Source organism: Pygocentrus nattereri, chromosome 5 (genome assembly GCF_015220715.1).
Source record: "Pygocentrus nattereri isolate fPygNat1 chromosome 5, fPygNat1.pri, whole genome shotgun sequence".
NCBI classification, from domain to species: domain Eukaryota; kingdom Metazoa; phylum Chordata; class Actinopteri; order Characiformes; family Serrasalmidae; genus Pygocentrus; species Pygocentrus nattereri.
In genome coordinates, this window is record NC_051215.1 from 42,568,420 (window position 1) to 42,588,536 (window position 20,117).

At 40.7% G+C, this 20,117-nt stretch overlaps 1 protein-coding gene across 1 annotated transcript in view; it reads left to right on the forward strand.

Moving 5' to 3' along the window:
- Positions 1 to 19,054, forward strand: part of ptk7b (protein tyrosine kinase 7b) — a 115,552-nt gene extending 96,498 nt beyond the window's left edge. The window contains exons 4-20 of the mRNA XM_017696640.2: positions 135 to 298; positions 3,201 to 3,348; positions 4,684 to 4,814; positions 6,191 to 6,457; positions 6,685 to 6,821; positions 7,181 to 7,316; positions 7,508 to 7,627; positions 7,922 to 8,071; positions 8,352 to 8,496; positions 10,397 to 10,524; positions 11,860 to 12,060; positions 14,348 to 14,503; positions 14,648 to 14,880; positions 15,862 to 15,942; positions 16,078 to 16,229; positions 16,599 to 16,777; positions 17,152 to 19,054. Coding sequence (XP_017552129.1) covers positions 135 to 298; positions 3,201 to 3,348; positions 4,684 to 4,814; positions 6,191 to 6,457; positions 6,685 to 6,821; positions 7,181 to 7,316; positions 7,508 to 7,627; positions 7,922 to 8,071; positions 8,352 to 8,496; positions 10,397 to 10,524; positions 11,860 to 12,060; positions 14,348 to 14,503; positions 14,648 to 14,880; positions 15,862 to 15,942; positions 16,078 to 16,229; positions 16,599 to 16,777; positions 17,152 to 17,312 — 2,689 coding nt within the window. The 3' untranslated portion in view covers positions 17,313 to 19,054. The remainder of the gene's footprint in view (positions 1 to 134; positions 299 to 3,200; positions 3,349 to 4,683; positions 4,815 to 6,190; positions 6,458 to 6,684; positions 6,822 to 7,180; positions 7,317 to 7,507; positions 7,628 to 7,921; positions 8,072 to 8,351; positions 8,497 to 10,396; positions 10,525 to 11,859; positions 12,061 to 14,347; positions 14,504 to 14,647; positions 14,881 to 15,861; positions 15,943 to 16,077; positions 16,230 to 16,598; positions 16,778 to 17,151) is intronic.
- Positions 19,055 to 20,117: the final 1,063 nt, after the last annotated feature.

Genomic DNA, 20,117 nt, shown 5'->3' on the forward strand with positions numbered 1-20,117 from the left:
TAAGTTAGTAAGTTATGAGAGTGAGGAATTGTAGTGTGGACCCATGTAACACTCCTTTAAGGGGTTCCCTGGAGGTTTTGAGGGATTAATTGTTAGAAATAAGGTGTGGTGAATGCTCTGTTGTATCCCTGCAGACCAAACAGTAAGTGGTTCAAAGATGGAGCAGCACTGTCTGTTAAAGAGAGAACCTTCACTGTGAAAAATCCAGTCCCTGGAGACTCAGGCATCTATAGCTGCTGCGCACGTAATGGAGCAGGACAAGTCTGCAGCAAGTCCAACTTCACCCTCAGCATTAAAGGTAGAGCTGTGTGTGTGTCTGTGTGTGTGCGCAAGGCTAGTAGATCAGATTCTAAGCTGTTTGTCTTGGTTATATAATAAATCGGAGACCACCCGTCATTTCCAGTCAAAACAACAATTAATTAAAAGTTATTTTTTCAGGAGAGGTTTATGAAGAGATTAGGTCATAAGATCATCCACTTCCATAACGAAGGGGTAAGTCAGTGGATAATACCTGGAAAAACAGGAGTTTCTAAAACTGGAGTTCAGAAAATTATTTAAAAAGAGAAAATGTGACTCATAACAACCCTGCAAGACCTCCTAGACCACCAGCTCTGTGACCAACAGTCACCAAACAGTACTCTAAGCCTTCACCTTTGGGCGACAGGAGAACATCAAGCTCTGCTCTCGGTTCATATCAGAGAAATCCACAGGTTTCTCTGTCCATCCTTCCACTGTGAGAAGACACAACAAAACAATGGGTCTGAAAGGATGTGCTTGTAAGAGGCTGTTACTGAGAAAAAAAGAACATTTGCAAATCAAAGAGTCCAGACCTCAACATTACTGACTGTGTTTTGAATTGTTTGCATTGTGAGGAGCAGAAAATACAACCAACATCTAAGACCGAATTTTGGAGCTGTGGAAAAATATCCCTGCAGATTTCTTAGAAAGACTGTCCTGAAAAGAATGGAAGCTGTTTATTTGTTTAGACTTGAGACTGTAATTTGATTTCAGCTTTTTCTTGACGCTGGCAAAAGAATGGCTTGTATTTTATGGCCATTTTCACTGGAAAAGAAATAAGGGTGGTCTCTGACTTTTGCACAGTCCTGTATGATGACTTGTATTTCTAGCAATAATATATTTGTATGTGTCTCAGATTTCAGTGGGATGTCGTTTGTGTGTGGGATGTATGTGTTGTGTGAGGTGTGAGTGGGAAGCTGTATTTATATGGGTTAATGAATTTCCCTTTCCAATTATCTGCCCAGCATTCCCTACATTCCTGTATCTCACTATTCACTGTTCAACACATTAACACACACACTCTCTCAAAGATTTAGTCATGTTTTTCTATAGCCTGTTTTCAGGGCCTTGTCCCATTTCATCTGCCGCTTTTTAATGATTATTTAGAAAAGAGTTCATTAGATCGTAAAATTTGATATGATGTGTTTGGTATAATTCCAAATTATCTAAAAAAAAAATTAGAGCAGTGATATGAAAGGAGGCACTGTTTACAGATTAGTGGAATATAGGCAATAAAAACAATACACTGTTTTTTCGTTGTTGTTCTCTGCACACCTATTTTCAAGAAGTGCTGTATTACAAATAAAAACTATTTAGATTTTTACATTTTAAAAATGAGTGCATACTTTATTGAATATTGTTAAAAGGAATAAAAGATTCCAAAATTGATGCAGTTACATCAGTGCTTCAATGTGTTTTTACAGCTCCTCATATGTGTGTATTGCTTATGGTGCTCATTACTGGAGCAGTGGACTAGTGCTCAGGTAAAGTGGGGAGATTAGAGATAGAAAGAGATGGTAAATCAAATGCTGCAGGCTTTAGAGTATGCACACGCATGTACACACTTTGGAATGTGTGTGTGTCTGATCAAGATAGTGAGTGTGTGTGTGTGTGTGTGTGTGTGTGTGTGTGTGTGTGTGTGTGTGTAGCTCTATCAGGTTCTCTGTGTGGATTAGCACAGCAGAAAGTAAACAGTAACACAGCACCTCTTCTTCATTTACACACACCTGCAGAAAAAGAACAGAACAGAAAAGGGGGCTTAAGAGCATAGAAAGCTTCAAAAAGAGGGAGAAAAGCAACAGTCATGGAAGAAAGACGAAACAAACAGAGTGAAACAAGCACGTTTCTCATTGATCTTTTTCTGCGTAGTTGGCAGGATTACACATTCCTGTAAAGTGCAAGTCACTCTTATATCCAAACACACACATTTGTTTTCAATGTGTGTGTGTGTGTGTGTGTGTGTGTGTGTGTGTGTGTGTGTGTGTGTGTGTGTGTGTTTTTTTTTGATTATTCAGCGCTTCTGTGCTGTGGCCTGGTTTGGTCAGGTGATGACCCTGTCTGGACATCTCACTGTGGTCAACAGTATGGTCACCGACAAGCCCCTCTGCACAGGGCAATTAAAATCATGTTGCAAACTCATAAACGTGATGCAAATATATGACTGCGTCTTAACCACGTTTCACAACCCTGCTGCAAATACAGAACACGAACAACTTCAGAAACATCACAGCAAAGTAGCATTGAGCCACAACGCAAAGGAAGTGTTTCTGGAAGACTTAAAGGGAGATGTAATATGTGATGGGCACAGAAGTTAATAAGACCACAGAGACTCCCAGTACAGTAAGTTTGTGGTTGGCTTGGCTACTGACATGTCATTCCTGTACTGCAGTCATATCTGTTATATAACAGTTACACTGTATAGCTTATTTCTATGAAGATAGACACAGTTATAGCAGTTGTCTGGTCAGATGAAGAGGACTGAGCTGAATGGCTTAAATGTTATCCGCAAACATTTCCGTCGTCTTGTGACTCTGCAGCGTTTCTGAATTTGCAGCACATTTGTAAAATGTAGCGCTGATTTAGTCATTTTAATGAAAGTGTTTTATGCATTTGCAGCTTGCTTTTTATTTGGCATTCATTTTATCTTCTTAGCCACCATACAACATAGTTTATTTATGCTGTGTGTGTGTGTGTGTGTGTGTGTGTGTGTGTGTTAGTTAATGTTTCTTGAATAGATGATTCCGTGAATTGCTTCTGTTACATCTCATGTCTACTGCTTTTGTCTCTCTCTCTCTCTCTCTCTCTCTCTCTCTCTCTCTCGCTCTCTCTCTCTCTCTCTCTCTCTCTCTCTCTCTCTCTCTCGCGCGCGCTCTCTCTCGCTCTCTCTCGCTCTTTTTTATCAGATAAGACAATTCCTCGGCTGATTTTGGCTCCAGAGGATCAGGTGGTGTTTAGGAATGAAGAAGCTGTGTTTCATTGTCAGTTCTCAGCCAAACCTCCACCTCTCATAGAGTGGCTCCATGAGGATGAGCCAGTGGTCAACAAGACACGGTTAGCTTCTCTTCTCTTCTCGACTCATTTTTTTCTCTTCTTTTCTCTTTTTGACTCCTTTTTCCTCTTCTCTTCTTGACTCATTTTTCGTCTTCTCTTATCGACTCCTCTACAGCACCTACCAGTACTGGTGCTTTCATGGTGTAGTTCTGTATGAACGGACTGTTTCTGTTTCTGCTTAGTGTATTTTAAGTGCTGGTGCAGGGCAGCTCATGAGGGAATGTATTAGAATAATTTGATTCAGATTTTTCTGTTGCTTTTGGAACTGCAGCTGCATATTTGTGGAGAGGGGTTTTGGAGTTTGCTGGGAGCTGAGAGGATTAAAGAATAAGTGAAGGTGTTATCGCACAGGTGGTACAAATAGAAACGATGGGTGCGACTGTAAAAGTTCTCCTTTAAAGCACCAACTCTGCAGTAAACATGAAGATTTTCAGAATTGTTTCAAGTCCTACACTGAGCTTTCACACATTTCTCTATACACCTCTCCAGCGCTCTCTCTCTCTCTCTCTCTCTCTCTCTCTCTCTCTCTCTCTCTCTCTCGCTCTCGCTCTCGCTCTCGCGCTCTCTCTCTCTCTCGCTCTCGCTCTCGCTCTCGCTCTCTCTCTCTCTCTCGCTCTCGCTCTCTCTCTCTCTCTCTCTCCTGTCTGCCTCCTTCTTACCTCCATCTCACCTCTGGCATCTCTCACTCTCTCTTATCTGCTTGATGCAGTTCTCTTGCCGCAGAATCTCTCTTTCACAGAATCACAGACAGAAACTTAGCCATTACTTAATTTTCTTTTTCTCTTTTCTGCCTTTCTTTCTCTTTTCTGCCTCTTTCTTTGTTTCTTTCCTTTTTCTGCCTGTCTTTCTTTCCTTTTTCTGCCTTTCTTTAACTTTTCTGCCTCTTTCTTTCTATCTTTCTTTTCTTTTTCTGCCCGTCTTTGTTTCTTTACTTTTTCTGCCTTTTTTGTTTCTTTCTTTCTTTTTCCTGTTGCTATTGCTCTTTCTTTATTTTATTTTATCTTTTATTTTTGCTTTTCTTTTGTTATAATGATGAATGGGCTAATACATTTATTATTAGTTTGTAAGTCTTTTGGGAGATATTTAACTATTATTAATCACCCAAAAAGCACCATCATATTTTCTCTCTCTCTCTCTCTCTCTCTCTCTCTCTCTCTCTCTCTCTCTCTCTCTCTCTCTCTCTCTTAACTCTCTAATTTCAAAAGATACAAGATCTGTCATGTAAGCTGTCAAGTCTATTCTGTCATGCAACTACGCATATGTTAATAAGTAATACTGTGAGTTGACAGTATGTTCATTTGTTTGTGTGTGTGTGTGTGTGTGTGTGTGTTACAGGGTGACGGTGTATAATAACGGCACTCTGCGGATCACTCAGGTAAAGAATCGGAGCACAGGGCGGTACAGGTGTCTGGCTCGTTATGGAGCTGATAAGGAGGTGCATGCAGATGCTACTTTGCACATTGCAGGTAAGAGCATATACATATTCTCTCTCTCTCTCTCTCTCACTCACACACACACACACACACACACACACACACACAGAGCTCCTTTCACTAACAGAGAATCTCTGTCTTTGTTGATGTGCTAAGTGCTTTATTGGCATCTGCTTCAGCTACAGTTTTCTCACTGAGCCTCTCACAACACACTCTCCCACACAATTCCTCAATTCCCTCAGTCACGCAGTGCTCACAGTCTCTGCCCCCCCACTTCACAAATGCATTTTTTGTCACATTACATACAGTTTTCACTCCCCCTGCTAGCACGCACAGACATCTCCCATCATCTCACATGTGCTTCTGTACAGCTGTGTTTGCAATGTAGTGTTGAAAGGGCATAAATCCAATATGTTGCCTAAATTTGACAAAAATCTAATCAAAATCAGTTTTCAGTCACTTTCACTTGTGATCCTAGATCAGATACATATGCAATATGTCACCACAATGAAAAGTTTTTAATATTTTTTACTTATTTTGGCACAGAAGTGCCAATAATTGCACAAAAAACAAATCCAGAAAAGGCTATGCATCTGCTCTTATTTCACCACGATTTTCATCTCAGTCATGAACAGATGAAGAGCTGTCAGTTCATCCTACATCCAGATCAGTATGTCTTTGAGATGAAGTCTTATGCTATATTTTTATATCAGTGCTAGATTTTTGTGACATTTATTGCTTTAAAGAGAATTGCAGAATCTTTCAACCTAAATTACATCTGCCACATCAGCAGCACATGGTTGACATGTACTTAGTAAAAGAAAAGAAAATCTTTTACCTTGAAACACTAGCATTAGCTTCAGCACCTGCCCATTGCCATCTTTTATAAGTATGTTTGGAGTCATTGTTTTTGGTCTTTTACTAAGTATAGGGAAATTCATCAAAATTATTGTCTGTGGTAATCGGCCAGATGCTACAGATGTGGCAGATTTGAGATTAGGTTGAGAAACAGTAGAGTATTCCTTTATAAACTTTAGGCAGTGCTTAATATGAGTTTGGATTTGTTCCATATCAGAATTAATAACATATTTAGGGGTGAGATTTTGCAGCTACAGTTTTATATATATTTATATTATCTCATTGTTGTTGGAACAAAACCTTGTATCTCCATTTTTCAATTTTTTACAAGCTGAAATTGCCAGTTCCTCTTTACATTGTGTGTAAATTTCATGACAAATCGTCCAAAAGAAATGAGCCAAAATGACTTGGAAAAAATTTTTGTTCCATTGATTACATTAAAAGTAAAGCATGTTCTCCTGTAAAATGATCATTTTGGAGATACGAGGTTTTTCACTCTTTTTCCTATTTTTCTTCTACCCTTTCTCCTTCTTCTCACTGTCCTCCTGTAGAGATAGAAGAGATGGGGGGCAGGCTGTCCAAGTTTTTCTCTCCTAACCGTGTGGAGAGGGTGACATGTGAGCCACCACGGGGCCGTCCGGTGCCAGAGGTGTGGTGGGAGTCGGGAGGTGAGAGAGTGCCCTCTGAAGGACGAGTGCATCAGCAGGGTTTGGACCTAATCTTTAACCCGACTGAGGGTGGAGACTCAGGCACATACACGTGTGTGGCCCAAAGCAAGGCAGGTCAGAGAAGGCAGGAAGTCACTGTGATTGTGGCTGGTGAGTACAGACTATTATCACTTGATTTTTTTTTTACCACTTTATTAATGACACGAGTAGTTCTATGATTACATAGACCTTTTTCCATAATCAGTGACACTGACAGGTAATCGCCTGTATTGACTTATCACTGCAGCACCAAACCTCATAATGCTAGATGTAATTGCAGTTTGTACTGCCATGAAACAAATAAAAAATAATTAACATACAACCCCTCTTTCCCTAAGGTCCCCCAGAGTGGACCAATAGGCCTCAGGACACTTCCATGGAGGAGGGGCAGCCAGGGTACCTTCACTGCCACGTCCAGACCACGCCTCCAGCACATGTTATCTGGTACAGGAACCTGCAGGAGATCAGTGATGAGGTCAGGATCCTCATTTGAAGGAGAATTCCATGTCATATTAATGTAAACATAACGTGTTTATGGCATGGTTATGTTTAAACATCATGGCAGGTATCATAGGCTGTCGTGATTTGTCATGGTAACAGAGTCATGTTACCACTGCTGGTAACTAATTGTCAGAGCAGACAATAATGACTGATGTCATAACAGTTGATGTCACGTGCAGATTTGTGCTTGACATAATCTGTCATGACATGTTTATGTGATGGTTATGTTAGTATAATGCATCATGATTAAAATAGTGTTACCAGTAGAAGTAGTAGTAGTATTTTGGATATTAGTATTGTTAATAACAAATCATCTATCTGATCTGTCTGCAGGACACTCGGTTTAAGGTGTTTCCTAATGGGACTCTGAGGATAAACAGTGTAGAGGTGTATGATGGAGTGGTCTATAGCTGTCAGTGCAGAACTGTGGGAGGCATCCTGACTGGGCAAGCCAGAGTCTACATACTAGGTAAGATATGTTTGTGTGGTGTAGTGGTGAGATAATGACACACTGGTTGATGCAGGGTACAGACATGAAATGTCTGCTGTTAATAGCAGTCCAACACACAGTTTTCACATCTTATTATCCCTTTGCTTTTGTGGAGAAATGACCTTCTTATTTCATATTTGACATCTGTGCTCTTTCTTTGTGTGTTTCAGAGAAGCTGAAGTTCACCCCTACTCCGCAGCCTTCTCAGTGTCTGCAGCTTGACAGTGAAGCCAGTGTCCAGTGTTCTGCTACGGGCCGAGAGGCACCCATTATACAGTGGACCAGAGCAGGTGAGAGAGACATGGATGGGCTGATTGCCTGCTCTGTGCAAATGAAGAAGCTAATAAATCCTGCATTGTTACAAATTCAGAAGAAAATAGTAATGATAAAACATGCCTCATCATTACTTGACCAGGTTCTACGGTGTCTTGGAAGTTGAATTGAAGATTGAATGAATGTAATTCTGCTCCTCCATTGCTTCTGTTACATCTCATGTCTACTGCTTTTGTCTCTCTCTCTCTCTCTCTCTCTCTCTATCTTTCTATCTCTATCTCTCTATCTCTCTCTCTCTCTCTTTTCTGTAGATGGCAGTGCTGTTCCCTCTCATGTGGATCAGGTGAATGGGGCTTTGCACTTTGGTAAGGTGATGCGGAGTGATGCAGGGAATTACACTTGTGTGGCCAGTAACAGCATGCAGGGAGAAATCAAAGCCTCCGTCTCCCTCACTGTAGGAGGTGAGTTTTGCTGTGTGTGTATATTTGTGGAGATGCCACTTACAGAAATGGAAGACTTGCCCTCTGATGTAGTTAGCATTGCTTACCTTCTTAGTCATTATCAAAGAATGAGTATTAGAATTATTTTGTCGTCTATACTTCTTTCATTATTCATACTAAAGCAATGGTGATTGAAGAAAGCCCCTCTGGCAGAAAGGCAAGAGAAGTCATATAGTAATGACCTGGCTCATTGTAATGCAAGCATCTTTAAATAATTTTCACTGTTATTATTATCACCCAGTCTATATAGAGTTTAAGCTGGAACCAGAATACACCACAGTATACCAGGGCCACACAGCCATGCTGCACTGCCAGGCTACAGGAGACCCTCCGCCCTACATCCAGTGGATCATCAAAGACAAGCCCCTCACTGTGAGCTCCGGCAGGTCTGTCCTACTCTCTTTGACTTTTTTTTATTTCATTTCATTCTCTAATCGCTCTCTCTGTGCTGGGTCTGCACATTTATATAAGTAAGCCAGGCAATTGCCTATAGCAAGGACAGCCAAATGTCCCAAATTATTTTCATCTCATCATTGCAGAATACAAACCCAATTCCCAAAAATGTTGGGGACAGTAGGTCCCATACAATAGGTAGATATGTAATCTTTTATTTTACCAACTTCATTGTTTTTTCTGAATTTGTGCTCATGCTGAAATTGCAACACATCACAAAAAAGTTGGGACATGGGCAAATTAAGACTAGAAATGTTGTGGAATGTTCAAAAAACATCTCAGGAATTCTTTGACAAACCATTGTCAGTAAACACTGTCTGTTGCTGCATCCACAACTGCTAGTTAAGACTGTATTATGGTCTGACTTTTCTCAGACTGTCTCAACTTTTTTGGAATAGAATTCATACATACTTGTTTCCAAACTTTCTGTGAATGTACTCTGTAAGGACAATGATTGGCTGAGAAATGTGTCAGTCGCTGTTTAGGCTGCCTCTGCGTCTGCTCCCACCCTTCACTAAAACCCGCCCCAAACATCCACCAATTGTCTGATCGTAGCTGAGCAGCTTTAACTAGGCATTGGCACCTCTGACAAACTTTACAGTTTACTGTAGCATTGAATGCAGGGACGCTTCTGAGGGGGTAAATCTGATAGCTGATATTTGGAAAGTGAGGATGGAGGAGTGAAATTTTATCCATTTCCTAGACCAAAGGCACAAGAGGTAGGGGGTCGATTAAACTGTGTGGAGGACTGCATTAGCGATTAAACTTATGAAGAAAATCACATGCAACACATCTGTTCCAAGGCACGTGGCTAAGTTAACTAACTTTCTTTTCCAACTCACTGGTTTGAGTGTTATGTAGCTAAAACATAGAATATAACCAAATTAATATGAAGCTATTGGTAGATAACATGAAGCCTTCGCCTTGAATAAATCCTGCTTCTTACCATACCTTTCAAGAGGAGGACGTGAGCACAAAATGCCAGCGTGCTTTAGAATGAAATTGAGAATAGTGAAAGCAGTTTCATAACTATCTTAAGTAAAATTGTAAGTATTTAACAATGTTTAAGGGGAAGCATTAAATGTTATCCTGTATATAATCATACATTTTGCGTGCCCTACACTACAGGCAAAGTGCTTCTCCTTTGTTTCTCCATTTTAATGTACCTTGCATTTTTTCGCTGGATCTGTTGGCCTTAGCTTCTGTCTATTCATATTTTTAGCACTATTAGGTTATCAAGAGAACCTGTTCTCCATGTATTGCTCCAAGTTTTCTGCCCTTGCTATATAAAGATGCTTTCATTGTCTTTTTTGTCATATTGGGATCAGATATAAAAAGAATTTTACAGTCTGAATAGTTGATGCTACCTAAAGTTGTGGCATTAGTATAAAGTAGTCTAATTATAGAGATTATACAGTGTTGTTTGGGCTCTTTTTTGTGTATTGAACCATGCATCACAGGGCTTGAGCTGGCCGCTATTGTCTATTTAATGAGTGTTAAGTGTGAATATGCTAGAACTATAGTATTTAATTTGTGTGTGTGTGTGTCTGTCTGTGTTGGGCAGTAGCTTTTGTGTGGTACTGGCTACTGGTTGAGACACAAATCTATACTGGGTTGGCTCAGTTGTGATTTGCCTAGAGTGACATAAAGGCATGTGATGGTGATACCCCAGTCACTGTGGCTGTACGCTACGAAATTTTTAAATATTAAAATTGACCAAAGCAAAGTGTTTTTGTATCTCCAGTCCAGAGGCAGTTTCATAACTTTCCTATTCTTAGAGACCAAATTCATTCATTAACAAGCCCTTCAAGAACTACTTTCTCTCTCCCTCAGGTTCCAAAATATGCCCAATGGTTCTCTAGTTATCAGTGATGTCAGTACTGAAGACACAGGGAAGTACATATGTATTGCTGGCAACAGCTGCAGCATCAGAGACCGTGTGGCACAACTCTATGTTGTGGGTAAGTATATATTAATACACACATGAAGACACAAACCCTTGTTCTTACTTACATTTATCTTACACTTTTTTTTGTTCATCCTGTAACAGCGGACCCCTTAAGACTAGCCTAACTTGACAACAACTTAAGGTGCACTAAATATACACATCATATGACCAGTCCCTTCAGTCCAGGACCTCAGACTCCTAACAAAGCCTTAAACCAACCTTCCCAGTCTCTTTCACCTGATCCTGCCTCACCCAACTCTGTGACTCATTCAAGTGACTTTAACTTAATCAAGATGAATTAAGCAAATGAAATTAGACACAATGCAGCCATTCTGTGGAGTCTGTTCTGTGGAGTTCTTTTTGTGGCTTCCTTCATATCACAGGACTCCAATCACATTCAGACAGGCCACCAGCGTCACTCTGGAAAACAGAGGTGTCTTTTGGCAAAGCGTTTGGTTCTCTCTAATAGCATTTGGGACTGATGTTTAGTTACAGTGAACCGTGCTCCCTTTAGACTCAATCAATCCCACATTGTTCGCCTACTGAGCCTCTGTAGAAACATAGAACCCACTGCATTATTCTGGCATTTGCAGACCTGGAGAAATCATGTCCTCATACTTTATTTTTTTTTTAGATTGGGTTTTAATTTCATGTGACATTTAAATAGTGATGGCTTACATTTTGTGCACAAGGTCAGGTTATAACGTGTGTGGTTGAGTGATTTTTAATCACCAGAATGTCATAATTTATTTCTCCAAATCTATTTTCCTTTTTTGTACTAAATTTCTTTTCATTTATTCAAGTGACATATGGTGTTTTTACTATATACATATTGCCAATATAAATGGTTTTAAAAATGGTTCTTAGGTGCCCAAGACCTTTGCACAATGCTACATGCATAGAAGTATTGTTTCTTTGCAACATCCAAAAAAGGGATCTGAAATGGGCTGTTCTGAAACTAACAATGGTTACATACTTCAAACTTCAAGTTTTCTATTTAAAAATGTGTGAATTCAATGAATGAAATTCAGTTAATCAAATCATCAGTGTTAATTCTTAAAACTCACAGTTATCACCAGCAATAACAACGCATTCTTTAATTTAGTACAAACTGTTTCTTACTTGATGATAAGGCAAAACAGTTGCAATGCCTCCTCACTCCTCACAAGGCTTTACTTCTCAAGTTGCATTGGGAATGTGAGGGTGGGTAAAACACGAAGCTGGGTGTAATTGTCTTCTTGTAGGATTTGAGTTTGAGGATTGGAGTTGTGTCTTTTCACTAAGAACATTGGAGAAATCTCTGCAGTTTCACCCTGAAGCACTTATCTTTGCTTCTGCTCCTGCACAGAGAAGCCAAAGCACAACCACGATGACGACGAGGTGAAGACACCATACAAGATGATCCAGACCATCGGCCTGTCTGTGGGAGCAGCCGTCGCTTACATCATCGCCGTGCTGGGCCTTATGTTCTACTGCAAGCAGAGACGGAACGCCAAAAGACTGCAGAAAGGACAGGACGGGGAGGAGCCGGAGATGGAGTGCCTTAATGGTGTGTGTGAGAGTGGGGGGATGTATGTGAAGTGGGGATGTAGGAGATGAGATGTAGCAGAGGTGCTACACAAGCTTCTAGAGGCCTGCTGTTCTGCAAGGCTCAGTTCTAGTCTAATTTAACACAGCTGATTTTAATACTCAGATGTTTAAGACCTCCAGGAAACATCTGATAAAAATCAACATTATCTAATCATTGGAATTCTCTCAGTGTCTTAATGACAGATTGCTACAGTTGGAGTCTTAGCATGTTTAAACATGAGACCTGCTGCCATCTAGTGGTTTCATAATGCCAGAACAGCCAAAACCATTCACTATGATCAACAATAATTAAGAGCATTTCTGCTTTTGCTTTTGGCAAGAGGCTGTGAGAATTTTTAGTTTCCATTTGGCAGGATTAAGACGTTTGGGCAGCTACACTGCAGTGACATTTATTAGGAGGATCTACATAAAATCTAGCTATCTGGCTTTTTAGCAGAATTTATGCTCCTAATCCTTATATAATGACCACTTTGTTGCCTTTAATTAGCAGTGGAATCGTCACTAAGCAGAGATCGGGAGAGAGATATTCAAGGGCATCTCCAAGCCCAGGATTAAAGAAAAGAAGCGAGATGGTGTATTCAAAGACATTAAGCTTCTGAAAGCTGTTTTGCATTTCTAATTTGATTTAGCAGTGCAATAAACAGGACGTATTGAGAAGCCTGTAGATTTTTTTACATCCCTCTTTCTCGTCAGGACCAGGACCAAGAGACCAGCCTTGCATCTGTAGCATTGATCTTTATTTCTTCATTGTGCTCTCGCTTCAGACGCCATGCTGACCCCCTCAATGTAGAAAATGGTTGTGCTTGTATAGGCTGGCTCAGGCACATTATTGCCTGGAACATCGCCAAATTAGGTACAGAACCAACACCTGTTCCTAACCTGTACATGGGAAGCCTGGATTAACTGTTCACAATGTCCTCCCATTGTCCTCCCATTGGTACATAAAACAAACACCAATCACGAACATATTGTGTCACCTAATGCTGAACATACTATTACATAAAACATAATAGATAATACAGCAGATCCTTTACCCCTATGCCATTGATACACAGGTAGGCAGCCATACTGGTATAGCTGGTAATGTTTTATGCATTTTACTCCATCCGCCTTCATGCCCAGAAACAATGCAGGTGATACGAGCTAGTTATTCTTTTTAAGGCTGAGGCAGAACTGCAGCCATTCCTACCTTTTAATCTATCTTCTCCTTTAATTACATGATTTCTCATATAAAAAATTGCATTTTGTTTACTTTGTTTACTTATTATTGTACCTCTCTGTTCATTACCTTAGCCAAACAGAGTATGGACATATTGGTGCTTGTACTAAATGCAGGAGCAATAATTTTTACCTACCTTGTTGCACCATGTTTTATGTCAGATTGTGCTACTAAATATGCTCCACAATAATGTCTGAGATCATTAAACATGGGATTACTTTCTGTTCCAAGAGCAAAATGCAAAAGAAGTGGTGAGGCTGTTTTTAGCATATATGGCCCCCAATTGTGAAACTTCCTCCCACAAGCGTTACAGCAAGCGTTACAGCAAGCATTACAGTAAGCATCCTCCTTTAGCGCTTTTGAAAGGGCAGCTTTTTGCTGGAGCTTTTTTCTGAGCTTATTTTGTGTGTTTTTTTTTATTATTTGTGTGTAAATTATTTTCAATATTTTACATTTTTGCCTTTCCTTCCTTTTTTATTGCTTCTTATTCTTGGTCTCATTCTGTTTATTCTCTTGAGTTGGTGCATAGGATTACACCCCTAAATCAGCTTTTATCATTACTTTGATGAAACAAATGAGCCATTATCAGTCTGAATTCTGTTCTGAATGTGTGTGCAAGCTTGCTCAGAAACACACTGCATCCAACAATAAGGACAGCATCTCACTTCTTTTATACAGTGCTAGAAAACAGTAACTCAAGAACACTAATCATCTAAAGATGATTTTAATGAGGCAAAGCAGTTGTCACTGGCCCTCCTCCTAGAGATCTGCTTTCCTGCACAGTTTAGCTCTGGTTTAGTTATAACCTACAGGCCCTCTCTCTTGCCTAACACCAATGCATCCAGAAAATCATGGACATATGTAGAAATTAATTAGCTGGAGCAGGCGTGGCAGATGATGGTTGGAGCTGGTCTCTGCAAGAAGGTCGATCAGGGTTGATGACACCTGAGGTGAAATAATGAAGTATTGTATTTAACGTATTTCTCTATATTTTATAAGTGACATATTTCTCTCTGTTGCCCGCTAGGAGAGGCTGTGCAGCAGAATGGTCAAACTACAGCTGAGATCCAGGAAGAAGTGGCCCTCACCAATCTGGGGACCATGGCAACCACTGAGAAACGGCACAGCAACACTGACAAGCTCCACTTTCCCAGAGCAGACTTGCAGACCATCACTACACTGGGTAAAGTATCTCTCTACTATGCACCAAACATGTGCATTTACACACTGGCTCTAGTCTTAGACTCACAAAGTTCTACTACAGTTAAGCCAATCATTTCACCCATCTGACTCTGTGTTTGACCTTTGCTGGTATGTGTGTGCACAGGTAAAGGGGATTTTGGGGACGTGTTCTTGGCTAAAGCACGGGGGATTGAAGAAGGGGAGGAGGAGACGGTGGTGCTGGTGAAGAGTCTGCAGAGCAGAGATGAGCTCTCACAGGCTGAGTTCAAGCGGCAGGTTGAAATGTTCAGCAAGCTCAGTCATCCCAACATTGTCCGCCTGCTCGGCCTGTGCAGAGACAATGAACCACACTACATCATTCTGGAATATGTAGACCTGGTAAAAAAAAAAAGAAAACAAGACATTCCACCCATACATTTGGAACATTTCACCAAGACAATCCAATCAGAAATTTTCAAAGAAAACATTTTTTTGTCATTTCTTTGACATATGTATACCTTAATAATGGCTGTGCGTTATAAGCTTTTAATCATTGTAAATAATAAAAATTATACTTCCTAATAGTTGTTATAATTAATAGGTGAGTACTTACATATTTCTAGTTAAGTGAAATTCCACAGTGAGTGTGCAACCTTTACTGAAACCTGTTCACTCTGGGGGAATTTTCTCTTAGTTGGGGGTTACTTTCTCTTGGCTTTCCTCTTAGAAATGGTCTTGAAGATTTCTTGTTTGTCATGTGACTTATTGGTTTTCCTCTTCCTTCAGTGGGGTAAATAGGTTATGCGAACATTGTGACACAACTAAATGGTGTTATTCCATAGTAATACATATTACAGCAGCCCCAAAGAGTATTTGGACATTTGTGCCATATTTATAAAGGTATGAAATTCATTGTGTTGGGAAACAAAATGTCAAACCAAATGTCATTTATTTCAAGCAGACCATTTCAGCACTATCATTTTTTTTGGCAAAGTATTATTTCAAAACTGGTACTGGTACACTGGTACACTTTGCAATGCATAGGGATCAGATCTCACTTACCCCTACATCACATCATTGAGCTCTCCTCTATTGTTGGATACTGTTGGAGTCACTTGCCAAATGTGCTAAATTTGGATGAATTCTGTTTGCAACATATTGAGACAAATTCAGCTCAAGCCTGTCCAGTTCTAGAGGTGGTTCATCAGATCTGGTCAGATTTAGAGCTAAGATGAACACATTAGTATCTCACTACGATATCCAGATAACGCCTTTTTTAATATTGTGTCTTTTGTATAGGCTGTGTGTTCTTAATTTTTCCTTGGATTTCTGGTTATAATATAGACAAATAAAAACTCTCTCTTTTCTCTCTTTTTTCAGGGCGATCTCAAGCAATTCTTGAGAATATCAAAAAGCAAAGATGAAAAACTCAAACCACAGCCCATCAGCACCAAAACAAAAGTAAACACATTCTTTGCCTTTATTTCACAACAGCCAACATAAATGAAAACTGGTCATATCCAAGAGGTAGTATTCACTCAGTGATTGGTCTTATCACATCCCTTTTTCTCTCTCCATCCCTCTCTTGTTCTTCAGGTGTCCATCTGTGCGCAGGTAGCTGCGGGGATGGAGCACCTGTCTAACCAGCGCTTCGTTCATAAAGACCTGGCAGCACGTAACTGCCTAATCAGCGGCCAGAGACAGGTCAAGGTGTCTGCACTCGGTCTGAGCAAGGACGTCTATAACAGGTAATACCACATGTCGTGCGCGCACACAATAGATACGCCACAACCTCACACACTCAATTAAGGTACACCACATACACCACAACACACATGCATGTGGATAGACACAACCCAGTGCTAAGTGAAAAGTACACCATGAGTGCCATCTTGTGCTGAAATACTGAATTGCAACATTTGGCAATGAAGTAACAGTATATTTTCTCTCTCTCTCTCTCTCTTTCTCTCTCTCTCTCTCTCTCTCTCTCTCTCTCTCTCTCTCTTACTCACTCTCACTCTCTCCCTCTCTCTCTCGCTCTCTCCCTCTCTCTCTCGCTCACTCTCCCTCTCTCTCTCTTTTGCCCTCTCTCTCTCTCTCTCTCTCTCTCTGCGCAGTGAGTATTACCACTACAAGCAGAAATGGATCCCGTTGCGCTGGCTCCCCACTGAGTCTGTCGTTGATGACGACTTTTCCACCAAATCTGATGTGTGGGCTTTCGGTGTGCTGATGTGGGAAGTGTTCAGCCATGGAGAGCTGCCCTACTCAACACTCAGCCACGAGGAGGTGCTGGAAGGTGAGAACACACTCACATCTGACTATGTGTCAGTGATTGAGCATAACTTTCATATGCAGTGTTCACTATGTTCAGACCTCTTGAAGGTTATCAGTATTTTCTGCATTAATGATGTCTGGTGGTAGAGAAGTGAGGCAACAATCAGAAGGTTGTGAGTTTAAATCCCACGAGTGTCAGGTAACACCTGGCTCTTCCTTGGGTAATGACCGGCATCCTTTGAAAAAAGCGTCAATGAAGCATCAGTGTAACTTATACTTACAAATTATATTTCCACATTTATTCAAATCATTATTTTATTGTGAATTTATAATGGATAGGAAGCCACTCAGCACTTCATGTGTTTCTAACATTCTTTCTGGCCTTCTGTGTAACAGGTCTTCAGGCTGGAACTCTGAAGCTTTCTGCTCCCGAGACCTGTCCTTCTAAAGTCTACAAACTGATGACCCGCTGCTGTGCTCTCAGCCTTAAAGAGCGGCCGTCTTTCAGTGAGCTGGTCCAGGCCTTGGCGGACATTCCTTTAGACAGCAAGGTGTGAGGAGCACATGTGCGACTCATTCCACCTGCACTGGTGGAGCTAAACCTGTCCATTTCTGCTCTGATACAATCACAGACTCAGACTGGGTCCCACACATTTCAGGGAGCAAGAGTGTGTGAGTGACAGATGGAGAAGTTGATATCAGGGCAATCCGTCGGTATTGATTTGTGTGTGTGTGTGTGTGTGTGTGTGTGTGAGTGTGAGGACCCTAAGGAGTTTTATTTGCCTTAACCATGGCATGAAAGGACACCCTGCTGCCCCTTCGATGGCCTGTTTACTTTTTTGATCTTCATTTTGCGTCTCTTCTACCCTGAGATTCTTCCTCTTCTTTGTCTCTGGAGCCTCGGACTCTTCTAGGAGCTACCTCTGCGAGGGGTACGACTTTTGACCTCAACTCTTCACCTCTGCCAGCGCAGGACAATCCCAACACATCAACATCAGGGGCGAAAACCCTCGAGCTGGCCGCAGGGCCACTGGCAATGCTGGACTCAACAATGTGCTAATGCTTGGCTCAAAGACTTGAAGTTGCTGTGCATATTTGTTTTGTTGCAGGATGTGTGTGTGTGTGTGTGTGTGTGTGTGTGTGTGTGTGTGTGTGTGTGTGTGTGTGTGTGTGTGTGTGTGTGTGTGTGTGTGTGTGTGTGTGTGTGTGTGTGTGTGTGCGCTTACGCACGCTTGTGAAGCTTTTTTTGTTCTGTTTATTTACGAGTTGTGGATCAGGGTATAAGTCAAACACAACAAGGTTTGCCATGAAGGGTGATGGCCTGTTACTTATGGCTCTAAGCTCTGGATTCTCTGAGGGTGAAAAGATAAATAGTACAGGATGAATTTTTCAATCAGAATACTCAGACAATGAGTCTGTACCGTGAACTTTTCGTGTGGATGTCGGTGTAAGGGGAGTGAGTGGTTTTTATCACGATTGTACTTAAATATTTTTAATATTTACCTTTTTTATTTTTACCTTGAGGTGCTCATATGGGACAAGAATATTCCAATGGAGACAACTTGCAATACATCTTATTGCCTAAACTCCTAAAGCCATGATGAACAATGTATTTCTGCATAGCAACGTTTTATAACCACATCACTGTAATTACAGTACTTGCTTGGCGACGTCCTTGTTACACTCATTAATACAGAGACCGTGCACTAATTTCACTTAAAATGTCATTTTATATATTAGCTTATTACTTTAACATAGAAGGATGTACGAGAGCCTTTATTTATGATGAAGGTTCTGTCTTTTTGTTGTTGTTTTTTTATACATCTTTTTTTAATGGAAAGGTACTCCGTGATCCTTTTATACAGACATATATATTCAACCCATTATGACAACTCATTTTGCAGTTTGGCAGGTGTTGTAGGCTGACCTGTTGGGTAAGTGGATGTTTCAGTGGTCACTATCAACTGTTAAGACCACAAGTGCCTAGGACATGAAGGAATATTTACTGTTTTTGTGTTGTTGGTTTTTTTTTTTTTGTTTGTTTTATTTGGACAATTTGCTTTCCATACAGTTGCCTCTTTGTTTTAATGAATTGTTTTATATATATATAACCTTTTCTTATAATGTTAACTGTTTGTTTGTTCATTTCTATGAACAAATACATAGTCCATGCCTTTTTTTTTAAGTAAGTACATGCTAGGCACTCACACCTAGAATGCTTTTTTTTTGTTATTCTACTTTAGCAAAGGTCACAATAATCACAATGTATGCTGCTCTCATTAAACATTCACGTTTTTAATGGCCAGTCTGCTTTTACTGAACTGAAATGAACGTTTTACTGTAATGGAATTCCTGCCACTTTCCTGATATTGTGGTGAGACTACAATATCACTCTTCTGGATCAGATCCCCGTCCAGTGCATTGCTTTGATATGATCAGAAGAGGGCGCTGTGGGTTGTTGGTGTATTATGCCCAGTGATGCGAAGCTAATCAACTGACATTAGGCCTCTAATCAGCTATTCGGTTGTTTTTGTCATCTCTCCAGTGTGTTACTAAGGAATGCTTTCTAGTGCCGTTTTTGGACATAGCCATTTTCATACTTTCCACAGTTGGAGCTAAACCCTACTTCATTATTATTTTATATGCTTGTGTCACTGGCCCTCTTTAATATGATAATATCTGGTTCCCACCATAAAAGGCTGGCAGTGTACTGGACAGCTTTTTTTTCTGCTGTTTACTGAGTCATCAGTAGGTGTTCTTCGCTGGTGTAGGAGCGCTTTGAGTCCTACATATTTTGCCATGGAAATACAGCTCTGTCCTCTCACACGCAGCACTTCGTGTTTTTCCCTCTCACCTAAGAGGGTAATAATGCATTTCATAGTATCCTTGTCTTTTGTTCTTCATTAACATGTTTCTAGATTATACAAGCAAAAGGCAGTTCAAAACTCCTTTTCAGCCTTTTCAGAGTGGCAGACATGAGTGTCAGCAATCTATATACATTTTTATATGATACATTCATTGTAGGGGGCAGTCATGGGCTGAAGCTTAGGGAACCAGCCTCGTGACCAGAAGGTCGCCGGAGACGACAGCACATGACTGAGGTGTTCTTGAGCAAGACACCTAACCCCCAACTGCTCCCCGGGCACTGCGGATTGGGCTGCCCACCGCTCCGGGCAAGTGTGCTCACTGCCCCCTAGTGTGTGTGTGCTCACTAGAGTGTTTGTGGCGTTTCACTTCGCGGATGGGTTAAATGCGGAGGTGGAATTTCCCCATTGTGGGACTAATAAGGGTCACTTAATCTTAATCTAGTTTTTTTGAGTAATAAAATATCACATATACAAGAAATCAGAGTTCTGTTCACT